Here is a 19,656-nt window from a genome sequence, read left to right as displayed (position 1 = left end):
TTTTAGTGGCTAAGAAGGTTTGGGGCAAATCCGAACAGAGAATATACCATGCCATGGAGGAAATATTGATATTACTTAATTATATGGCCATATTTATTAGAGATCAGAGCCTCCCAGCTGATTGACACACTGATCAACTGATACACATGCTGATGGGAAGGAATAAGAGACAGAGCCAGACTCTTCTCACTAGTGCCCAGTGACAGAGAAAGCGGCAATAGGTACAACTGGCATAAAGGTTATCCATTTAAACATCCATTCCATTTAAACATGAAAATATCTTTCTTTTTTACTGACAGGGTGATGAACTGGAATATGAACAGGTTTCCTCTGTAGGCTTCAGCCTCCATCCTTGGACATACTAAAGATCTGACTGGACATGACCTTGAGCAACCTGTTCTAGCTGACCTGATCTGAATATGGGGCTTGAACCAGGTGGTATCCAGAGGTTTGTGCCACCCTCAGCTGCTCCATGACTCCTTGATATCATATGGAATAAAAAGTTTTTACCCACTGGCAATCAACAAAAAAGCCAAGACATATACTGCAGGAATAAGGATTTTGAAGTTTGTGTCCTGGACAAATCCAGGTCAGGCTATTGCATTCAAACTATCTAAAATTCCCTGTAATGATTAACCTGTCCAAAGTTAAGTAGGTAGATTTAGATTAGATATAAGAAAGGAGTTCTTTACTGTGAGGATTGTGAGACACTTGCACAGGTTGCCTCCAGAAGCCATGGCTGCCCTTTCCCTGGCAGTGTTCAGGCCAGGTTGGATGGGGCTTTGAGCAACTAATGGAAGGTGTCCCTGCCCATGCCAGGGGGGCTGGAACTAGATGATCTTTAAGGTCCCTTCCAAGCCAAAATATTCTGTGGTTTTGTGAGGTTTTCTTCATCTTACCTCCAGAGCCCTTCAAACAGAAGTGGAATGGAGGCAACTAATTGCTCTATAGGAAAAGTGTCTGTATTGAAGTGGCAGGTGGAGTATTGTTACCATTTATTTTCCTCGCAGAAATGTTTAATACACTGAGGTCCTGAGAAAAAGTCAACCTTTGACCTAGGTGGATGAATATGAGCAATTGTACAATGGCCAGAGAGAGACTGACACTGCTGTTCTGCTCATGTGAATCTGACCTTCAGAGAGTGCCAATGTTTTTCTGCAAATCTTCTTCTGTTATGTGAAGGAAAAAGCTTAGACTGTGCCATATGGAAAGGGAGCAGTCAATAAATGCAGAACTATATTACGAATGCACACATGTATGTTTAGACATCATTGAATTTAGGGGGGTTTTAGACTATATATTTATCTGCACGCAAATTCAGACCTACAAGAAACGAAAAAATAAAGCATTATTATTTGATAAGCTTCAAAAGGAAAAGGAACAAAAGCAAAATAAAGCACCACAAAATTAACACTATAAAAATCCTGTGTCCTCAGTTATCCATTTGTTGGTTTAATTGTCCTTTTTTTTTATTTCTTGGTGGTCTGAATGGAGAAGAAAAACCAGGGACTGAATAGAACTCTTTCAACTGCTAGAGTGCTTTATAATGATTTCATTTTAACTGTAATTAATGGATATGAAAATAATGAGCTAGAGTGAAAATTCAATATAATTTTAATGAGAAAATACTTTAGATGTAGGAGAAAGAACAAAAACAGATGAGCAAAGACTTATAACGCTTTTTAATACTTATGCCTCTTCAAGCATATCTGTTTAAACATCAGCTTTAGACACTACTATGGGGTAATCCACACAAGAAATGTAGGTGGCTTTAAGAAAGTGACGAAACAGAGATTACAGCTGATGGACTAATAGTTCACAAAAATTTGTGTACTAATAAATTATTACAAAATACTTGCATTTATGGAAGCCTGAACACAGGGACTGAAATAATTTATAAAAAATATTTGTCCAGAATTTAATCATTAACTTTATTAGTGTTACTCATTATTTATATTGATGTAACTGACAGCAGATTCCAGTCTATTCTACTGTGTGTTATAAAGTTTACTGTCCACATGAAATAGTAATTTAAATATCACTTTTGTTGACTTTTTTTAGCTTGATATTACATAAGTTTAATGAAATGCTTAATTAGAAACTCCTGACTTTCTGATCTGTCTGGGCCTGTGTCTTGTTTAGAAGTTGATGCTAATATAGTAAATGAGTGTTTGATTACAAAGTATAATTTAAAAATCTCATAAAAATGTTTGTTGATCACTGTACTCTTTCCCAAGTGCCCAAGTCTTCCTATTTAGGACCTAAATCAAAGTTCCAACCAAACATTTTATTACAAATCAAAGCATAGACTTATTTTTTCAGACTTGGATTTCACTCTAATCCACTTTTCTATAAAATCAAGACTACTTACGAACTAAAAAGTTATTTACAACATTCTACCCAAAATTCTTACGGACTAAAAGCCTTTATGTTCAAATCCATAACCAGAGTATAGTTTAGTGCAGGCTTCCATAAATGACACACAGTCAAGAGATGGAGCTCATGAAGACTTTTTCCACAGTTATGTTGCCAAGTGAGTGGCTTTTGAATTAATCTGAAACATTTGAGGCTTTCAGACTGCATTAAATTCCAGGAGCTAGAGTCAAGGTCTGACTGCAGTGAGAACTGTACTGAACTCAGCCTTCTCCTCAGTAGCAAATGGAAAATCACTTAAGGTATTTCTGTCTAGCAGCTTTTGGTTGGAGGAACACCTAAGGAGGAACACCAAAGGAGGCAAAATAGCTTGAAAGAGGTTAAATAGATGATAGCAGACCCACTAGTCAAGTGTAGTTTCTTCTTTTATGCAGAGGGGAAGATCTCTTTTGTATTGAGACATTTTTCCTTTTCTGGGCTGGCAGACTTAGCAAAAATAAAACATAACATGCACTTGGTACAGGCATTCTAGAAGAGGAATAAGCTGTGGCAGAAAAGAAAAAGATAAATTCTGCTGTTTTATCCTTGCTCTTCTTTTTTATTTATTCAACATGCTTTTCTTCCCCCCCCCCAAATCTTTGATGATTTTCCATTCTATGCAAACTCATCACATGACAGTTCCTTATTGTTTTTTGCTAGGATTTTTATCAGCAGTCTATAAAGAAAGCCCATTTTAAAAATATATACGTGTGCTCATCATGCCAGATTATTCCTTTTAAAAAAAGTTTTACAGGGTTCCTTTCCAATGGTTCTTTCTCAGAGTGCCCAAAACATGGAAACACACATACTGCCTTCATTGGTTTATATTTCCTTTCCTAAAATCATGATAGTCTTCCTCATCTCCTCTTCAAACAAACTCTATTATTTTAAAATCTATTTGTTTAAAGCGCACAGTATGTAGAGGTAAAACTGAATTACACCGAAACTGATATTCCCCTCTCCCCCCATCTCTATAAACAGTAGATGCAGGGGAACTGCTCTGAATGACACAAGATACTCTTTGAACAACTGACTAAAAATTAAGCTGAATACAACCCAAATCTTTCAAGGATTTTAAACAGTTCAGCCAGCTTTTTATCTTCCATATTTCATCATTTCCTGTTCCAGCCTCTGTCAAAATAAGCAAGATTTAAAAGCTGCAAATGCCAAAATTGTAGCTCCAGATCTTATTTTTATGAGATTTTAACTTCATACTTAGGCTATGTTTGGACAGACATCAAGTAATGATCAAAATGCTTTACTGGTCTTGAATTAAAATGTAATTTACATGTGGTGATCAGAGAGGAAAAGGTCAGGTAGTGAACACAGTTAACTGTGTAGCTACAAAATAGAGGCATCAGTCTTAGAATATTTGATATTATCAGCATCTTTGTAGTATCATTCTGTCATCTTGTCAATAGGTACTATACATCTCATAACTGTTAGTAAAATGTTGTATATAATGCTGTTTTGCTCTCCCTTTCCCCCACCCCCACCTAATATGGCATAAAAAGTTACCCATTTTTCCTTCTCAGAACAAAAAAAATGGCATGAGATGAAAATAAAAATCACCTGAATGAAATGGTTTTAGCAGCTAACAAGTATACATGAGCTCTACTGCTTGCATCTGTACTGCACAAATGAACAAACAGGCCTTGCTTTTATTTTTTTGGCTAATGCCATACAGGTCACTTTAAGTGGTTCAGTCACATTCATTACCAGAAAGAAGATTTCTCTGTGTACTTAAAGGCCATGTGCAGGGTGGCAAAACTAGTCTAGTGTACCGACATGCAATCTTGTAAAGTGCAATTAGAGATGGCATTTAACCTGCAGTGCTTAAAGTAAGTTTAATGTACAGAGCTGGACGGACCTTATTTCATTAAACATATCCTGTTAAACAGATGTGCTGCTAAGTATAGAAATTACTTTTATAATTAAATCCTATAATGGAATAACCTTTTACTTCTCTGAATCATTTTAAAGCTATTCTTAGACAGACTTCCCATTGCGATCAAGCTGCAAATGTGCCTTATTAAAATTATTTCAAATTAATAAGCGCATTTGATATTTTATGTGGTGCTGACTACTTCAGTATCTATGCTTTTGATACTGTACATGTAACAAGCATTTTTGAAACGAGTAACAGAAAATAGAGGAAAAAACCAAAATAATAACAGTTTTCATCTCTCTGCATCTCCGAAGAATTTCAAGATTTTTCATTTCAATGTTGTGGAAACAATAAAGTCACTACTGTCAGACAAATCAGCTTGACAGAATAATTATTTCATACCCATGTTAACATATGTGTGTTCTTGTCACATGTATTTTCATATCCTATTACAGAATCAAACATGCAAACATAGTATTTAGTTCACTGAACAGGCATCTGACCTCTTACTCTCCCTTAGTGCTTTGTCTCCCTTCTTCCAAGTGATAGTTGGCTTTGGAGAGGCCTGTGGCTTGCACTCAATGAGAACTTCTTGGCCCTTGGTAATAATTATTGTTTTCCTCATTTGATTTAGTGGGAAAGTGGGAGCTGAAGCTGTTAAAAAGAAGTGTGTTAACTCTACACAGAACAATCACAGTTTCCTGTTTTATTAAATTTTAATACAAAATACAAGACTAGAATAAAACTTTGGTTTGGAGGAAATTATTACACTGCAGATTTGATGGAATTTTACAAAATATTTAAAAACAAGCAGAAGCCAAGACTAGGTGGCAGGTCTATAACTTAATCCACTTATGAATTAGTGAGACGTCCCTTACATCAGAATACCAAAGTAAGATTGGTTATGAAATCCAACAACTTCAGAAATTAAATACTATAGTTGATTTAGCTGCAACTTTTCCCAAATCTTTGGCTTTCATGGACTTTTTAGAAGTAACTAATTCAAAATGAAAAGTTTAAATTCCACATCTATCCCAAATGCACTCTCTAGAGTTAATTCTTACAAAAACTATTACCATTAGAGAAATTTGTTATGGTTTTTTATTGCACAGGATTTTTCTGAAAACTTGGAATTGTAAAGTGAGCACTCAGTAGAAGATATTAAACTATGTCTTGTTCTTAATATTTCACTTTTTAAGAAGTCCCATTGATCAAAATACATAATTGATGTACCATAAAATTACAGTACGTAATAAATATATCCCAAAATGACACTAATTACTGTGATTTCACATGAAGAAAGGACAGTTGTTCTCAAGTAATCTCATTTGTCTGTGTTTTTCTTAAACTAGTTTTGCAAAAACCAAGCCCCCTCTGCAACTACCTCAGCTACAGATATAGGAACATATTACACATCATTGCCTCAAACATAGGACTTTTCTACTGTTACTTTGGGTAATTTTCTTACCAGAGCTATTTATATGGACAATTTATTTTGTTATTCTCCCTTTAATAATCCAGACAATCACATAGAACTGCTTCTTTAATACAACAGTATGGTTAAAATTTAACGGGGGTACAGTTTCCCAAATGACAAAATGAAACGTTGATTTTACTGCAGGAACATACAATGTCCATTTCCAATAACAGAGAAAGTGTGCAACTACCTGATATAATAGGTATACCTATATTATCACAGATATAAAAAAAAACCCAAGAAAACCTTGTAACCAACAAGGACCTATTTGCTGACTGAATCAAAAATCTCTGTGGGTTTTAATTTATGGCTAGACAGAAATATTTTGAAGAGCTCTCAGTGAAATTCTAAAGTTGGCCAGCTAGCAAATAATGGAAATCTTCTAGACAGATTATTCTTCAGAAGAACCAAATCTTGGCTCAAATGCAGTATATTGTTTCAATAACTTCAGATTTCTTATTCATTTGGGAGTTTACAAGAATGATTCTAGATACAGGTTTTGAAATATGCAAGATTTGATCAGTGCAGAGACCTCTAATCTCTGATTTGGCCATTGAATTGCTCTGGCAGACACCTGTCTTTCAGCTATATAATACTTTAGCAAAGATCATGAGACTGCCTCACTTAACTCTGGGGAAGTCCTCTTATCACTATTATCCAATTGTGTGTTACCACAGTTTGCTTTAAGGAAAACTAGAGTGTTGGAAAGACATGCTTCAATATTTCCTTCAAGTCCCCACCTCAAATTTTGAATAATGAAATTTTTACGGGATTTCCAGATAACACTATGTAGTTATTTGCTTTACTATGGATGATATTAGCTTAAGTATGTAATTTCCAGTATTCAATCAGTTCTGATGACTTCATAAGAAATTTTTAAGCCTTTAAAACTAAGATCATACTTAATTACCTTTGAAAATAGCCTTCGTAGAAATAATAATTTAATTTTAACAGACTAAAATATATTTACTTTCTCTATGTTTCTTCTCTTCACTTATTTTTGAAGGGTTAAAAATATTTTTTCATTTATTTGAACTGAAATGGCTTTATATGAGAAATTGTCACAGAATGTAACCAAGCCAATAATTTATGAAAAAAAAGAATTCAGTTAATAGAAGGACCTGTGTGCTCTTGGGCATCAAAGACCCACTACGTAAACAACAAGAGTAAAAAGGAACCCATTTTCATTGCTTTGCTCAGTTTCGACAGGCAGAAGCTGTTCCTTATCAAAACATACCAAGAACAAATGTAATTATCAAAGGGAAAAAAAGAAGGAGTAGTCTGCTCTTTTTCAGTAATACTCACCTAAAATCTTCAGCTCGGCACTGGCATAAATGGTGCCATACTTATTTTCAGCTAAGCACTGATACATTCCAGCATCTGAGACATTCACACTGTGGATCACCAGAACACCATTAACCATCTCAATCCTGTTCTGTAATGGAATAATAGGAAAAAAATCTATAAAAGCAAATGAGCACTGGAAATTAGCTGTGCTATTAGCTTAAGGCAAAGGGACAGAAGACATTATTAAGCTAAAATAAAACTGAGCAACAAATTTCCTTGGGATTCTTATTTTCTTGTTATATAAGGAATGACAAAGGTAATGCAGATGGGGGAAGGTAGAAAAAAATCCAAAAATATTTAAAGATAAATATTTTTCAATGCCAATTGACTGTCTCCAAGGCTTGCTTCTGCCTGTTTGCTTGTTAGTCTGCTATTAACCTTACATGATTTTTAAAAACAGTTCATCCTGGGAACTTTAATGAGGCAACAAGTCAGTCATGGGTGCAGCATATCTGATGATCTTCACATCTCTAGCAAATGTTTGGTTTCAGTCATAGTATTATGTTCATAAAAGGAGATGTATGAGATTGCTTGCATGAATAAGAGTGAAAGGGTCTAAATCGTCTTCATCATTAGTGCAAATTTATTATTTGAAAATTCCACTAGTAGAAAATAATTACCACAGCTGGAAGAGAAGGGGCACTGAAAGCTGTTTAAGGAAATGTATACTTCATGAGCTGCATAATTTGAATTGCTTTAAAATATCTCTAGATTTCATTATTGCAATTGCTGTAGGTTTAATTAAAAATTAATAAAGAATAAAGTGTATGGGAATGCAGAGGAAGCTGTGAAAACAAGTTCTCTCCGTGTAAGCCCTCAGTTTAAACTGAAATTTAATTTGAAATTTCAGAGCCTAGTGCAACTAATAGTTTAGAAAATCAGAAAACCAAAAAGTACAGATATTTAAATTGCTTCAGTTTCAGGACCAACAGCTCCTCTACAGAGGCAGAAACGGATAAAGTAAAGGCATATAACCTTATTTTCAATGTCTCACAACTTGAAAAGTAAGCTGTATCTATGTTTCCTTTCTCATTGTTTTCATAATTGGTAGACGTTCATAGGTAGAAGTGACATTCACTGAAAAGGAAATCATGACATCTTTTATATTCATAAATCCTTTCTGTGAATTCGTTTACAAATGGAAACATTGTCTCCCAGAACTCAACAGCTTTATTTTAATCTGGAAAAATGCATTAAATAAATTTACAAAACTTTTATCTACTGTAAATAATTTGTCACTATATTATAAACATAAAGGTGTTAGGCAAAAACACACATGATGTAGGTTGACTTGCTGATAATTCAGTGAGAGAAAATGAACAAAATGAAATAAAAGACCATGCCATGCATGGTCTTTTAAAAAGAAATGAGAATTTTATTTAGATCTAATTCTAAAATACACCAGTAGTTGACTGCAGTTAAAGACTTCACATTCTAGGAGTCTCATAAGGAGCATTTGAATGGTCTTGATGATGAATTCTGTTATTTGCAGAGAATTAACGATCCAGTTGGAAACAGATGAAAATAAAATAGTCATTGTACCGTTTATATTAGCCTGCTAGTGTTTTGAAGAGTAGGATTATGCACAAGCAAAATGTGGTAAATCTCAACATAACATAACATAACAAGCGTAAGGTAACGTAATGTAATGCAATGTAACATAACGTAATAATATGACAACAACCTACATTTATGGAAATATGAAGGAATGTGATTCAGCAAATAAAGCACATTTAGAGTTGTTACTATCTTTGTATTTAAAAAAAAAAAGGCATAGTACCATTATCTAAAAAAGAAAACAGCATAATAGCATTATCTAAAGGAAAGAAAGGAAGAAACAAACACACACACTGGAGATTGCTTAGATGTACAGTGTAGTACAATGGCAGATTCTGTTTCAGACACAAGTCAGAAGGTTCCACCTCCCAAATGTTTCTGAACTACAGAGAATTACTGATGAATGCAATTTTACACCACTTGAGATGGTTCAGAGGTGACATGCATAGAAAAGTTGTATGTATACTAACACTTCAGAAACTAACACAGAAAACAGTAATTTCTAAAGTGTTTTTCAGTACTTTCTTTAACAGGGTTTATCTGAATAAAAGGAGAAACATGCATCATCCTGGCGACTCCTCGTCTAATGTACCTGTGGCCAGAGAGGAACTCCATTTTTCAGCCAGTGATATGTGGGCCTTGGCTTTCCAGTGGCTTTACATTCCCATCGGAGCTGATCTCCACTGTCTAATTGAGTATCATTAAGTTTCTCCACCCAATGTGGGTAGGCTGCAAGAAAAAAAAAACATACTGTATACAAAGGGCATAAACTGGTAAGTCTACAGCTGATATGCAAAAACCTAATCCATTAAAGAGTTTAAATTATGGCCTTTACAAAGTTTAGCTTACTCTCAGAAAGAAGCACATTTAAATGAACAGCCAAAACCAAAAGTCACGAAATTAACAAAATTCTGTAATTTCATAACTTTAAAGGAAATGCCATAATGACACCAGAAAGTGAGCAGTATAGAATAGAAGGAATAGAAATACGCCTGATTTAATAAAGTCCACTGGATTAAATTACAGTACTATCTATTAATGCATTCATTATTACTGAATGTAAGAGCATTTGCTTGGTACTCACAATACAGTGTTTAGTAACTTTTCAAGACTTAAGCTATTTAGATTTTGGAAAGGAGGTCAGTCATCATAGACTCTGTTTCACGCAGTTTTCTCAGTTTACTAGGAAATCATTTTTTTTTCAGCTAGGAATGACTGGGCATTTGGTAAAGTATTTGCACATATTTTTGTTAAAGTGTCTTGAGTTTAAATCCATTTGAAAATGCTTTCAGTGTTTTAAAGCACAGAACCCATGAGATTTTTAGCATTCATGAGGAACATAAATTACACAATAAGACAAGGTTAAACCAATCTTTTTTAAAGGTAGACAGTTGGCAGGTGTGTATGTGATCATTAGTATCTAAATTTCAAGAAATAATCTGTTAAAAAGCAGATCTTTAATGCAGCAGTTGATCAGATAGCAATATGTAGGATCTTATAATTTTGGAACACTTTGTATGACTAGGTGAGGAACTGAGCATTCATACGCAGGAATAAAAATATATGTTTAAAAGCCATCTTTTGGTTTTTTCTATCAATTTGTATAGCAAAGAGGATGATAGATGAAATTCATTAATGATATTAAGTGTTGGGTTGTGAGTTTTTTCAGTTAGTAAAGAATAAGTAGCTAAAAGGCTTTCATTGCTAAAGGAATGTAAAATTCTGCTTGGTATGAATAGAAGTCCAGATCTGTCACAAGAAAATCTCTGCTTCAAACATCGGATAATTGATAATGTACTTAAACATGGAGTACTGAGTGTAAAAATAAATCTTTGAATCTAGCTGGCTTTTGACAGGTCACCAATCAAAGACGTGAGAAGATATGAAAAGGCATGACAGGTGACTAACTGCTTCTAGCTTACATCTCGTGCATGGATGATAAAGAAAGTGAAGGAGGCGTCTATCATTCCTAAGCAGACAATCGTCTGCTTCAGAATCCCTGACCAGACAGTTGTCAGAAGCTGGAAACATAGCAGAAGAAGAATCACTCCTACCCCTTTTAGCAGAGGAAAACAGAGATAAGAGTGACTGAACCTCACTCCCAAACCCAAGACCAGAAACATCTGTTCCCTTATTACCCTTATTACAGTCAAGGCAATGCATGACACGTTCCATATGTGCTCCGCTGAACTGAATGACTTGATTCTTACATTATATCAAAGGGTCCCATGAAATCCTCAGAAGCAATTTGCAGAGTCCCTGCTCACTTGTTGTCTACTAATTGTCCTAAAAATATAATCCGACTGCATTATATAGTTGATGCTGTTGTTTTGAGTGTTTTGGTATGCACAAAGGGGCATGCTGAAAAGTAATTGTTTCCTTTCAAAATGAGTAGGCTAATATGATTTTGGAAGACGTGACAATTTAATGTGTAACTAAAATTACATAAAAGTTATCCAGTGGTGCCATAAAATCATGGAGTTTCACAGAAGTGCTATATTATTTCTATCTGCATTTCATTCTTTTTATTATTTTAATTTTTCATTTTCCACCTTGAATTTGATCTCATCATAAACCAGAGCATTCAAAATTAGTGTGCAACTGTTAACTCTTAAATAAAACTGTCTTCCCAAGCCTGGCTGCGGAAGTATTCTCCTCAGTACACAACTGCCATTCCCTACCCTCTGCCTGTGGCTGTCTTGATAGCATAGTCATGGCATAGTCATGGCGCAAGTTTTGTTCTATAACCACAAACTTGCAAATCACAGTGCTATGATTGGTATTAGCAACCTTTTTCATTAGTTGGGGTATATCTGCCTTATATTTTCTCCTTATCACCAAAATGGTCTTTGGATTCATAATTTTCAAGTTTTGAACTTGTCATCAGCAAAGACAGACTCCCACAGCTTCGAGAACGAGGCAGCAAAGCAATAGGTAGATGTAGCAGGGATAGAGTTAAACACATGATTGAGAGAAATGTTTTCATAGCTTTTGGGCTTCCTTTCCTCTCTCTATGTACTCTTTTGCCACAAAATGTTCCCTCTCTGCTCATATGATTACTCTGCATAACATCATAACACTTGTTCTTAACCCTGTCAATAATTAAAAAAGTGAAACAGTGCAAAAATTCGGACTCTATATTATTTTCCTTTTTTAGAAAAAACAAATATGTCTTAACAGCATCCTGATATACATGTGGGCAAAGAAAATTTCATTCCATGACTTCACTTAATTTTAATTAGAACATATAAATTCTAAGAAGCATTTAAACAGATTTCGAAAGTAACATGCTTCTTTTTTCCTTTTTATAAATGCAACATTTATCTTGAAGAAAAAAATGGGTTTTGCCTGGTTTTCATCTGTCCAGTGAAGAGTTTTGGGGTGAATATAAGAATAGAAGTATGTGTTTCATTATTCAGTAGTCTTTACGGATATTGTGCCACAGCTTTACATAGCACTCCTGAGATTTTAAAATCACTGTCCAATCCTTGATTTATTTTATGCTGCATTTCTGCACCTGTTTATTCCAGGATGTCAAAATGTTTTACAAACACAAATTGGCAATAAATCTGCAAGCTTACAGGCCAGTTTTTACACCCATGGTGTGAAATGAAATTCAGATGCAGAAAACTCAGCCTGCTTTCTCAAATTATTCATCAACTTCTTGACTGAGAGAAAATTAAGGACAAAATTTTGCAAAGAGAAATGAATTCAGATAGTGTCCTAAAATGTGAATGAATACAGAGTTTGGGGTGAAAGAAAAATAATTTTCTGGACACAAGGCTAATTGGGAAGTCTACAGTAGGAGAATAGTTAATTATTACAGTAAGAAAGTAAGATAGCAAATTTAAACTAAAGGTGCAACTCTGACCACAGAAATCTCTTTCTCTCAAGCCAGGGGGTAACCTGTAGTGGCACTAGTGGATTTTATTCCATACAGCTTTTATAATGAAGTGATTAATTTTACTTTTTTTTTAAAACCAGGATGGTCCGTTACACTGCATTACAGCATGTTCCTGACCTCAGCTTGTTCCACTCCTCTCTGTTACGGCAAACCTCCCCTCCTGCTGTGGCAGCAGTTCTGCTCATGGGGCGCTGCTTTGAGCAGGATCAGGGAACTGATAGAGCCAAAAGAAAAATGGCCATAAAAGTATTTTTGTGGTCTGCTTCGTATCACCATGGTCTGCTCAACTGGTTCTAGTGAGTAGGTAGCACAGAAGAAAACCTAAAAGGTTCAGGCTGAGAGAGGGGCAGGAATTGCACAGAACAGCTCTTACCATTGGGAAAATGCTGCTAGCGAGGATTTGGGGGGCAACTGTGATTACAAAAGGTTAACAGCCCATTTCTCTACCCACATTTTAATTGTTGTGCTGCATTCATTATTAATCAATTTGAGCTTGAAGAAAATTTAATGGAAACTTAGAAGATGAACACTTCACTTGGGGAAAAATCACACCTCACAAAATAGGTTGCAGCGCGTACGAGGATGTCTTGCGTTGTCAATATTATGTTTTTAATGCCTTTGTCATTTCCTACAGTTGAACTGCCATACAGTGCTGAATCTACAACAAACTGAAATTGTTGGTATCCAAAATACCACTTTCTGAACATCCATAGTGTCAGCTGCATCAGGCAGCCATGGTATATCTGGACTGCAGCAGCAGGTAAGAAATGGAAAAGAAGCACTGTTTTTATTATTAAATGTGATCAGACAGGCAGACTGGGTGTCCTGGGCTTTCTCCAAAATACTCTGTGGTGACTCAGATCAGATGTAACTGATGAAAAGAAGAAGATTCAAACAGACAGTGAGTGAGTTCCTACAGATACGCAGATTGTGAGACTGCAGAATGACACAGCTGGTCCTACAGCCTGCTCTGAAATTTTACAAGAATCCCCTGGAAAGGAATGATGGCCTACATCTGACTTTCTGAGCCAAAATAGTCGTTGTGTCCTGAAGGAATAAAATGTCAGTAAAAAGAAAATGAGCTTACAGGTAAATAATTCATGTTGACTGTTGTTATGAATAAGAGGTACAGCAGAAAGTGCTGTTTCAAGTAATGCCCCTGAGTCTTGCCATATCAGCTGTCAGCAAAGGAAAATGAGAATTTTTTAAAGTAATATTTGGCTAAACTTTGTGCTGCTAAAAACCTTCCTACCCAAACTCTCTTACATCCCTGGAAAAGGTTGCTGAGATCTGTAGGCCAGTGAGACACTAATGCTGTCTCCAGGAGCTCTGAAGGCTGCAAGAGGCTTGCTAGGGAGTATCTAATCTCAAGGCCAAGAAAAGGCACTTTTAAGGGGTTAGTAACAGTTTGTTTTTCTGCTGTACTGGAGGTCACTGCTGGTGTCTTCCATCTGAAAGCCCTCTGATACCTGCTCTGACCTTACTCCCTGCTAATGCATATAGGTTAAACTCTGACTCAGATCTGGTTTTGACTTATCAGTAAGACAGTCTAAAGTATAGTAATAGACTTAAGAGAAACTTAATAACATACTAGTCTCAAATATCTGCTAATCAGAGGAATGAGACAATCTGAAGTGGACCTCCTTTCTATACGGTTAAAGAAGTTCTAATATTTTTGCAGAAAATGCCAACTAGCACAAATTGCACACTATCCATAAAGGCAATGACAGTAAAAAGTATAATTTTGACAATGGTGGAGAACTAAAAATACATATTTCTACCTGCGCAGAGTAGAATAAACTGGTTTTTATGTTGAAAATGCTTTCTATGGACTCCTAGGTTTGAGTATCATCTTAATTTCTGCTCAAAACAAAAATGTGTCCAGGCTAATGAGGGAGGCAGAGTTGTATAGAACACTACATCATGTCTGCTATGATTTTATGCCACAGGTCTGCAGGGTGGTCTTGAGAAAATAAACTCATTTTCCAGCATCTTACTTTCTCTCTTGAACAGCACCTTTTATATTCCTTTTAATTTTGAAAGAGGGAGGCAAAGTTAGTACTAGAAAACAGCCAATAAGTGTATGAGCTGGGATACACCTAGTAGCTTTTTTTCTTTTTTAATTTAGACATTTTAACAAATGTTATTGAAAAAGACCAGGTATGCAGCTAAATTCCCCAGCTCCAGGCTCCTCACAGGAGCTGCTGTACTTTCAGGGAAGTAACTGACAATAAAATTTGTAATACCAGAGAAATATCGCTGGGATATTGCCATAGTAGGAGGCACCAAATAGTTTTTGGGCTTTGACCGCTGTTTTCAGCAAAAGCCTTATAAAAACTTTGCTGCCAGTGCAGTATAGATGGCATGTCCAAAATGAAAGGCGCAAACTACCATCTTTGTCATCAGATATTTTTCCCAGCATATGCAAAAAAAATTTGAAGGCAAAAAACCTGCCCTTGGCTTTAGATGGATGAGAATCAAAAACGAGGAGAGAATCATCATCCAGAGATGTGCTGATACTCCCTAAAAACAAGGGACTAAGATAAAGACACTGCAAAGCTGGAGGAGACAAGAAAACTGATTATGGACCTGGAAATATTGACATATGTGGAAAATAAACCAAATATATGATGCCAAACTACAGTTATTTGATGAAAACATGTAACAAAGAGAATTGTGTATAGCTAGTAATGGGGAGAAAGCACTGGGAGCATTGCAATGCAATCAAGAAAAGAAAAATAAGATTGATTAACAGGAGACAGTCCTTAAAGGTATCTATTAGCCTGAGGACATGCCTGCACTGCAGCAATTGGAATTCCACTAACTGCGATATTCAAAGACAGAAAACAATTCAGAGTCTGAAAGTCATTGCATGATCTCCTGCAGTAGACCTTTCCTCCTAAGAATTTAATCTTGTAGGATTGATGGAATAATAGCAATTGGTGTAGCCTTAATTGATAAGAAGTAAGTGGGTCTCAAGCGCACATCCAATATGAGGGAAACTGGGTTGTAAGTATTCAACCTGATTCATTTTTTATGCCTACTCAAAAAACTTAGAAAGACCAATCAGAGAGAAAACGTTCAGCCCTTTCTGAAAATCAGAACCTTCACATATTGTGCATGCCTAGACTGAGATTTTCTACAAAAACAGAAGCACTTCTCCAGTTGATTCTTGTAGATGGAATTTGACATAACTCAGCACTCAAATATGGCAAGCATGAAACATTAATAAAACTGTGATAAAAATCCCAAGATATTTCTAATATTCTTTTCTGACAGATAAACCATGTTCAGGTTGCATGTCATCGTTATATATCAGATAAGGAGAAAAAAAAAAGGACTTTTAAAATTATAGTGACACTTTAAAAAAAACCCTATAAAACCCCATAAACACCAACTATGAAATTATATCTAAGACAGTTCTTTGAGATAGTCAATTTTATTTATACCTCACTTTAATGCATTACTAAGAAATAAAAGATGTATCTTAATTCAATACTAATTTTATAAGAACAATATTTTATTTCTATTGGACCGTAGCATCTTCCATATGTAGTTAAAGCCTTAAGTGTGGACAAAGCATTGCTGCATAATACTGTGTGCAGTTACACTTACTGTACACTTGTAGCTGTCCTCTGAAGACATTTCTTCCACGAGAGTTTTCAGCCTTACATTCATACATTCCTGCATCCTCTAGCTGCACATTAGGTATTTCAAGCACAGCTTGGGATTTTCTCAGGCGGGCTTTACTTGGATTATGACCATTAACTTTCCTCCAAGAGATTGTTGGAACAGGGCTGAAATATTTAGTAAAATTACTGTTAGCACACTTCCACTATGGAGAATATAGATTCTGCTATCTGGTAGTTTAAACACTTAATAATCTAAGTAGCAATAAAATATAACCACAATTAAGGTTCATATAATGCTTGATATACCTCGCTTTCTTTAGGGAATCCTTACTAAATGGTTTGCTGCACAGAATGTGTCTCTTTCATCCACGAGGGAGGCCACGTTTTTATTGAGATCAAATAAATCACTTGAAATACTCTCTCTAGAGCTTCTTTAACACTCTATGTCTTACTCCTGAACACTTCCACTCAATAGGGAAAAGAAAATAACAACTTCAAAACCTGCATGAATTTAGCAAATTCCAACACATCCCAATTTTCCTGCAATGAAACTACAGTTCAGGAGATCAGTAAGTGATAACGTCTATGTAGGTTTTCAATTCTTTTCCGCAATACTATTTAAGTTACAAAACTGGTTGTGTATGAAGTATGTATGCACTTCTGCTTCTGACTTGCAGCATTACATGCCTGTTTGTGGGAGTGGAAGGGCTTTTCATTGTGGTTTGCTATTCCACAGAGGTCTATGTGGAAATTGTGTCTTTCATACTGAGGGAAGAAATGGATTAGATGTTGTTTGCGCTCATTCAATTTTCTTTTCTAGCCCAAGCACTCATCATTCATTGTGCACCTCTTGGGCTTATTGGTACAGACATTCATTTGTCTAAATATGGCAGATACTTAAGTGGGAAGTAAAAAACCACAACTATAGTTATAAAATATTTGATCGTGGGTTGAAAATTAGACCGCTTCAGGTACTCCAAATGAAGCTGGGAGGACAACATCAAAGAAAACGCAACCGATGATACTTAAAAAATAAAAAAAGTGTTTATTGCTTTAAAGTTTTGAGCTTCTGTTTAAACACAGGTGGATCTTGTGGCAGTTAAGATGGGGAAAAGTACTTCACAGCAGATTCAAATTCAAAGGTTCTATTAATTTCTGCCACCATTTGCTAACTTCCCCTTACTGTAACTTTATGAAGTTGTATTAAAAAATCACCTTTCCCTCAGTATTTCAAGGTTTGAGACACACAAACACAGACAGGGCAACCAACCATGGGAAAAGCTCTAGCTATTATTCAGCCAGTTAAAATCAGGCTGTGAGACTGCAGTTGTCCTCAACCTACCACACAAAATGCTCTAAATTCCTGTACTTTATAGAGATTCGGAAAATTCCCAGACTTGTAGTTGGAGGTCAGAATGTTTCTCTCATCTTGTTTCCTGAATATCACAAATCATGAATTTCATTGAGCCTATTAACACAATTACCTTCACAAAGTCAATTTATAGTCCCATATAGAATGGTATACACTACTTATTTCCATATATGAGAAGACAAACATCATTTGGCTGCACTGATTACTTCACGTGACAGAAGATATTTTATTTTAAGTGTGTGTGTATTAATCTCTGAGGTACAGTCCCTACAATACCTCTCTATTCTTGCAAAATGGTCCTTTATCACTGTTCCCCATGGAAGAAGTATATCTACAGAAATCAAATCACTTCTTGTTTTCCTTAGTAAATAAACCAGACTGATCTCTTTTTCTTCTACACTGTTCTTCTACACTTCTACACTCCTACACTCCTTTTCCTCTACACAGCCATTTTTATAAATGGTTGTGGATCATATGGTGGGTGTGGATCATATGAGCTCTTTTTTTCCCCTTTTGTGTCACATAGAAGCTTGACAGCTTGCATATTATTCAAATTAAACAACTTTCTTGCTGACTGATATAAAATTATGGTGTCCTGTAGGTTTGGTTTGAGGACTCCACTGTGCAGTTTGTATGGGTCTAATTTATGAATTTTGCTTCCTATTAGGAGTTATTTTACAAAATTTTCAATTAGAAGGTTAAAAGAACTTCCCATTCTTATTTGACACAAGTACTTCAACCTGTTCAATTCTAAATATGAGGAATAAACAGGATATCTCTGTCTCTGATGTGCTAATAAAGCTTACTGTCTCTAGCCCCACCCCTTATCATATTCCTGACAGATATTTGTATATATTAGAATATATACTTTGACAGATACTTGTATATATTAGAAGTAGTAAAAATAATATCAGTTTCTGTCCCTTTCCCCCCTCACCCCATTTATTAGCTCTCATATTTTATTTCTAACTGCACACTTGATATTCAGATTTATACCCTTTCTGGAGGTTTTGTAAGTCTGGTTTTGCTTGGCATTCATCTTTAAGTATAAATTTTTTATATGCTTGTTCTCTTTCTATATAGACTACAGTTATGTCATGATTGCTGCCTGTAAAACAAACCACAGCCAAGCAAGTGTTTCATTAGTCATTATCAATCACAACACAGGTCCACAGCAGGAACTCTGTGCTGGTACAGTTCAGTACTACTCAGCAACTGCTGGTTTATGAATGAGATGATAGGTGTTAGGGTACACTTTATTTGGCATCATAAGGGTGCCATGCTTGTTGCCCATTGTTGCTTATTTGCCCTTCAGCCCTACCTCCAGAAAGATCAGTGAGAAAAATGCTTTTGCAGTACCGTCATGGAAGAAAACTGGTTCTGCTGAATAGAACTGATAATGGAATTTTTTCATTGTGTTTATTTCTGAGAAATAATGAAGATAGATATTATAAACTGAGAAAATTGTCTCATTTTGCTGCTATGAGATTATTCTGAAAATCATGCATTTAGAAAATTTCCTTTAAATTGCACTTAACTATATATTTTTAGATTTGCTTTTGTCTGCCACAGGAAGTAAATGTGTATAAGACGGCAAATACAAAGGAAACTTGTTCTCTGAGTCATGAAGAAACATATTTCTTTAAAAAAATCACTTTTTCTTCATCAGTATGAAGTAGTAAGTGGAGTTTTTCAAAGAGATAAAGTTATTTTAGCCATGTAAATTTAATGATATCAAAAGAAAGTATTCCCAAACTGCAAATCACTGTTCACCGACAACTTGTAGTTCTGTTTAATGAAGCTTGTTTTCCTTGCAAAACTTACAAGTGAGATGTGAATTTTACATCTGAAATAAAAATACATCTATACCTATTTCTCCTCTGTAACTGTGTGAGAATGAAATGAAATATATCTGATTGAGAATGTGAAAGAATAAAATTGTTTGGCTGTTCTAGAAAACTCATAAAAACCACCATAAAAGCTAACTAATGTATGCATATATTTTTTCACACTTTTCAAATGATCCACAGCTTTTTAAAAAACAGAGCAATGGCAGAAGTATCTCTA

The 19,656-nt window shown here is 35.4% G+C and overlaps 1 protein-coding gene across 1 annotated transcript; it reads right to left on the bottom strand.

The window, feature by feature from the left end:
• Positions 1–4,810: 4,810 nt before the first annotated feature.
• LOC104399322 (contactin-5-like) lies at positions 4,811–16,382 on the bottom strand (the record flags this gene model as incomplete). The annotated part of the gene is made up of 4 exons (XM_010023472.1): positions 4,811–4,954; positions 7,083–7,212; positions 9,274–9,410; positions 16,201–16,382. Coding segments are annotated over 4 exons (593 nt in total), but the record flags the coding sequence as incomplete, so codon positions are not given.
• Positions 16,383–19,656: the final 3,274 nt, after the last annotated feature.

This window comes from Nestor notabilis, unplaced genomic scaffold (assembly GCF_000696875.1).
Source record: "Nestor notabilis isolate BGI_N333 unplaced genomic scaffold, ASM69687v1 scaffold4671, whole genome shotgun sequence".
In the NCBI taxonomy this organism is placed as follows: Eukaryota; Metazoa; Chordata; class Aves; order Psittaciformes; family Psittacidae; genus Nestor; species Nestor notabilis.
The sequence above is the reverse complement of the archived record's forward strand: the minus strand, read 5'-3'. Positions and strand labels throughout refer to the sequence as shown.